This window comes from Protobothrops mucrosquamatus, unplaced genomic scaffold (assembly GCF_001527695.2).
Source record: "Protobothrops mucrosquamatus isolate PMUCROS unplaced genomic scaffold, P.Mucros_1.0 scaffold2481, whole genome shotgun sequence".
In the NCBI taxonomy this organism is placed as follows: Eukaryota; Metazoa; Chordata; class Lepidosauria; order Squamata; family Viperidae; genus Protobothrops; species Protobothrops mucrosquamatus.
Genome location: NW_015388549.1, coordinates 41,019 through 46,318, shown reverse-complemented (window position 1 = coordinate 46,318; position 5,300 = coordinate 41,019). Strand labels below are relative to the sequence as shown.

Genomic DNA, 5,300 nt, shown 5'->3' with positions numbered 1-5,300 from the left:
GTTGGTTTCAGTCAGGGGAGAGAGATCTAATCCACAGCATTTCATCTGCAGAGTTCCTCAGGATTTGGCACTCTCCCCATTTCTATTTAATATCTACCTGAAGCTGTTGGGTGAGGTCATCTGACAGCGCAGTGTGGGACATCAAATTGTGTGCTAATGATACTCAACTCTACACCTCTGTTGTTGGCCTGATGCCACTGGTGGTGCTATCAGAGAGTCTGGAGGCTGTGGTTGGGGAAGAGTAAGATTTGGCTCAACCAATTTGGCAACATTAAATGGCTGTGAGTCTTAGGGCCCCTTGGATCAAGATCACATCAAGAAACAGACTCCACATGAAGACTAGAACTAGATAAAGATACACTATAAACTGAATCTTGCAAGTCTGATTGTGCTTTACCTTCCCTTCCCCTGGACCCCTCCCACTGAATCAGGGAACAGTGTCCTGAGCTGCTTCTATATACTATTTTGTTTCCCAGAACTTAATAATTTTGGAAAATAGCATCCTTCTGAGAGATTGCAAGAGGCGCACCCCCTTCCAGAATGTGACCCGCTTCTGGGATTGCGTGAAGAGCCTCAGTAGAAAGACCACATGTTGCATCACTGGGTACTGATAACGCAGTGGGTAGAATGCAGTATTGCAAGCTAATTCTGCTGACTGCCAGCAGTTCGATTCTCATCAGCTCAAGGTTGACTCAGCCTTCCATCCTTCCGTGATCAGTGAAATGAGGACCCAGATTGTTGGGAGCCATATGCTGACTCTGTAAACTGCTTAGAGGAGGGGTGTCAAACTCAATTTCATTGAGGGCCACATCAGTATTGCGGTTGACCGGGGAGTCGGGGTGTGTGGCCAGGGTGGGTGCGGCCTACTGGGCGGGCATGGCCAGCTCTACATCATTCACGTCAAGGGTGCCTGTGGGGGCCTGGACAGGAGTGGGACAGATCTGAGGGTCTCTGGCAGAAAGGGGTGGGACCAGGGCAGAGCCCATCAAGCTGGATATATGAAGTAGGCGAGGGCCATTTGCTGGCCACTTCCAGGCGATGGTGCATTTCTTCATTCCTCACAAAGGGTGGCACCTCCCCAGCATGCACCCAGGGGGTGGGACCAACACGGCAGGGGCTGGTTCCTCACTGTTTCCAGTCGGAGCTAAGACTGAATGCATTTCAGCATAGATGGCCACCACAAAATTGTACATTGGCTCCCGGCTGGCCTGGGCCAGGGCCAAGGCAGCGGGGGCCGTTCCCTCATTGTTTCCAGGATGGCTTCGCGGGCCACATGAAACCACTTCGCGGGCCACATCCAGCCCCTGGTCCTTGTGTTTGACATGTCTGGCTTAGAAAATGCTGTAGGCACTATGAAGCAGTATATAAATCTAAATGCTATTGCTATTGCTACTCTTTCAGAAAATCAATCTCTGGAAAAGTAAATGGAGCAAGGTATGAGGGCAGGGAGGAGGCCCAAAGCCTCTGAGACCTGGTGAGGCTGGATTGGGGAGGGAACATAGGCAGATGGAGGCTGTTGCAGCGTCCTTGCTGTCGGTCGGATTGCCAAGTGTCCCAAATTTAATCATGTGATTGTGGGGATGCTGCAACAGCTGTAACTTTGAGTACAAGTCTTAGGTCCCTTTGTTCAGCACCAGTGTAATTTCAAATGATTAATGGATGGTTGTAAATCAAGGACTACCTCTGTTGGGTTTGGTCTTGGCTACTATCATAGGTTTCTGATGTCTTGTTGACTTATTGTTCTTTGTATTCTTTTTTAATGTGTTAGCTGCATAGAGTCACTTCTGCGAAATGGGCAGCCATATAAACTGATTAAATAAATACCAGCAAAATGAGATGACTAAAATGTCCCCCAAAACAGGTATTTTTTGAGTTGACTGAATTTCTAATGAAGAAAAAGGATTTTGGTCTGATCTTAAATGCCAATATCGATCTAGAAAGTGCTGTGACTTAATTAGCAACAGCATGTCAATGATGCAAATCCAGCTGGACACATTCATCTTAGAGAGATATTCACTGGCTTCTCCTCGGTATCTGTATGCAGCAAATAATTCTACAAATCATTTAACACATGCACACACAACTTTATCTAAGAAAACAACAAAAATAGTATAGCTAAAATCCAAGTTCAATTTGGGCCAATAATGAACAAAATACTACAATCTGACAATATCCTGTTCAGGCTTTTGAATCAAGCCGCTACGAAGAAATTGCCGATCAATGGTGCCAAGATTGATTTCCAGATAATCTCACTTTCAACAACCACATGCATTCTGACATAGATAAGACTTGCCTGTAAGAAGATCTGCTGCAGCCTCTCTATACAGTTCTTGTACCAAGGTGTAGTTACATCAATGCCTCCTGCTTCACTTCGTGCTAAATGCTCTGTTAGGATCATAATGAAACGCTGGAAGGAATCAACAAGGTGAAATTATTGGCTTTGGATTTATAGTAGGCAAGATTACTTTTTTTTCAAGGGTCTCTGACTTAAGTAGGGAATAACTGAGTACAAAATGACAGCGTTAGCAAACATGGACTCAGTAGAGCTAGCCCTGGACTTACCACCACAATTAAGCCCAAAATTTCTTTTGCTAAGTGAGACAGTAATTAAGTGAATTTTGCCCCATTTTATGACCTTTCTTGCCACAGTTGTTAAGCGAATCATTGCAGTTAAGTTAGTCACATGGTTGTTAAATGAATCTGGCTTCCCCATTGACTTTGCTTGTCAGGAGATTGCAACAGGTGATCATGTGACCCCGGGACACTGCAACCGTCACAAATGTGAACCAGTTGCCAAGCATCCAAATTTTGATCACGTGACCATGGGGATGCGGCGACGGTTGCAAGCGTGAAAAATATTCACAGGTCACTTTTTTCCAGTGACATTGTAACTTCGGTCACTAAATGAACTGCTGTAAGTCAAGGATTACCTGACGTTATTTTCAACAACTTGCTCTCAAATGCACAGAATTTTAATTTAGAACCTTATGAAGCAGAAATGCTTGTTCTAGAATTTTGCAGCCACACTAATTTTTTAAGATTGCCCTTTTAATTGCCCCATCAATATGGTCCCTGCTTTTACCTGAAATATTACAAGGAAGAGGTTTTTTTGTTCACTTTGAGCTGATTCAACTTTTTCTTGCAAACGTTCAATTTGCTCTTCAAGGGGCCAATTTCCCCTCTCATTGCTTCGGACATCATCCCGCTGGAGGGAAAGGGTTGAAATGTAAACAGTAAGAGCACAAAAGAAGAGAAAGCAAAAACACCAAGGGTGAGACTTTTGTTAATAGGAGACATTAAGGAGGCAGAAGCTAATGAGAACGTGTTGAAAGTTTGTATCTGTCATTTTAAATCAGTTACAGGCATAAGCAGATTTCAAGATACGTTATTAAAAATGTTCAACGTTGAAAACAAAACAAAAATAAAAAGGCAATTGTTGCATATATTATCATAAATTGGCTTGAGAACGCACAACATAATTTTTTGGGTAATGTTAAACTAACATGATCCAAAAATGACTGCTTTGTCTATGGTTGGGTGCCTCAACTGTTGTTTTAGACCAGGGGTCTGCAACCTTAAACACTCAAAGAGCCACTTGGACCGTTTCCCAGAGAAAAAAAAACACTGGGAGCCGCAAAACTTGTGTGTGCGGTGGGGACCTTGATTGAAGAGTTTAATTAAAAAGAAATAGAGGCTGCTGTGCATGAGTTTTCTCTCTCTCTCTCTGTCTGTCTCTCTCTCTCTCTCCCTCCCTCCCTGTTTCTCTCTTTCTCTTTCCTCTCCCTCTCTCTCTTTCCTCTCTCCCCCTCTTTTCTCTCTTTCTCACTTTCCTCCCCCTCTCCCTCCTCTCCCTCTCCCTTTTTCTCTTTCTTTCTCTTTCTCTCCCTCTCTTTTTCTCCTTCTCTCCCTCTTTTCTCCCTTTCTCTCCCTTTCTCTCCCTTTCTCTCTTTCCAATCCCTATCTCTCTCTTTTTCTCTCCCTCTCCCTCTCTTTTTCCTCTCTTCCTCTCTCTTTCTCTCCCTCTCTCCGATCTTCTGCTCATCTGCCAAGCTGGCTTCAGGCTGTTCTCCAACAAGCTGACACACATTATTGGGCTGGCTCTCTCCTGCTCTCCCTGCAGAGATGCAGCAAAGGAAAGAGCCCCGCCCAATAAGCTTGTCAGCTCGTCGGAACAGCATGAGGCCACTCTCTTTTACACACACACACACATATATACTCTCTCTCTCTCTCATACACACACACACAGAGAGAGAGAGAGAGAGAGAGAGAGGGAGAGGGAGAGAGATAGAGAGAGAGAAGGGAAGCAGGGAAGCGCAAGTACCTCTCTCTGTCTCTCTCTCTCTGTCTCTCTCTCTCTGTCTCTCTCTCTCTGTCTCTCTCTCTCTCTCTCTCTCTCTCTCTGCAAATGGCAGAGGCTGGGAGCCGCAGGAGAAGGCTCAAAGAGCCACATGCGGCTCTGTAGCCATGGGTTGCCGACCCGTGTTTTAGACTATATCGACTATTGTTTAAAAATGTTGTAAGTCTCCACTACAACATAGAAATTACAACATAGAAATCAGAAATATAAATCAATCATGTTCAATTATATGGGGAAGTTGATTACATGTTATCAACTGTGGTTTTATCATATCATGGAGATGCAAAAAAATTAAATTATTCAATGAAAAGTATTCAAAAATAAGGCCTGAGCCATAGACACAATAGAATGATGACCATCACCAACTTTCTGTCCTGCTGCCGTCTCTAGTTCAGCAAAGTAAAGCAAATCGTATGTTCTTGTAGCTGATGAAATATGTTTCAAGCTATATTTCTTCATACAGTCATGAAAAAAAGTCACCTACTCTTTTCTGCTGCTTGGCTAATTTTTCTTTGGCTTCTTCTAGCTCCTTTTGGATCATCATCACATGCTTGTTCATCTTACGAATGGTAGAGTGCAAGATCTCCCAAATATAAAATCTAGCAAGAAAAGAAGCAAAGAAAACCCTGATGTTCAGAGAAAACATTCTGATTGTTGTCAGCAATAAGGCTGAACACTTGTAAATCTGGACTTTTCTCAGATAACTGAAATGGCCCCAAACTTAAAACACAACTATACAACTTGCACCTCCTAATCTTCCCTCTGAACAGAAATTTCAGAATCATAATTCTCTAGGGCTGTAAAATTTCAATTAGATGCAAATTTCAATAAGATACATTAAGTGATTTACTTTCAGCAAATATATTTAACTTAAACAAAATCCCCCTTTATTAAGGTCATTCACTATGAGAAATATTCAAATCAAAATCTGAAGATTTTTTTT

General features: G+C 43.0%; 1 protein-coding gene across 1 annotated transcript in view; it reads right to left on the bottom strand.

Annotated features, from left to right (window-relative positions):
* Positions 1 to 5,300, bottom strand: part of LOC107295771 (nuclear cap-binding protein subunit 1) — a 27,266-nt gene that overhangs the window by 1,942 nt on the left and 20,024 nt on the right. Inside the window, exons 19-22 of the mRNA XM_015825094.1 lie at positions 5,105 to 5,148; positions 4,842 to 4,956; positions 3,083 to 3,205; positions 2,294 to 2,407 (exon numbers count right to left, since the gene is read on the bottom strand). Coding sequence (XP_015680580.1) covers positions 2,294 to 2,407; positions 3,083 to 3,205; positions 4,842 to 4,956; positions 5,105 to 5,148 — 396 coding nt within the window. The remainder of the gene's footprint in view (positions 1 to 2,293; positions 2,408 to 3,082; positions 3,206 to 4,841; positions 4,957 to 5,104; positions 5,149 to 5,300) is intronic.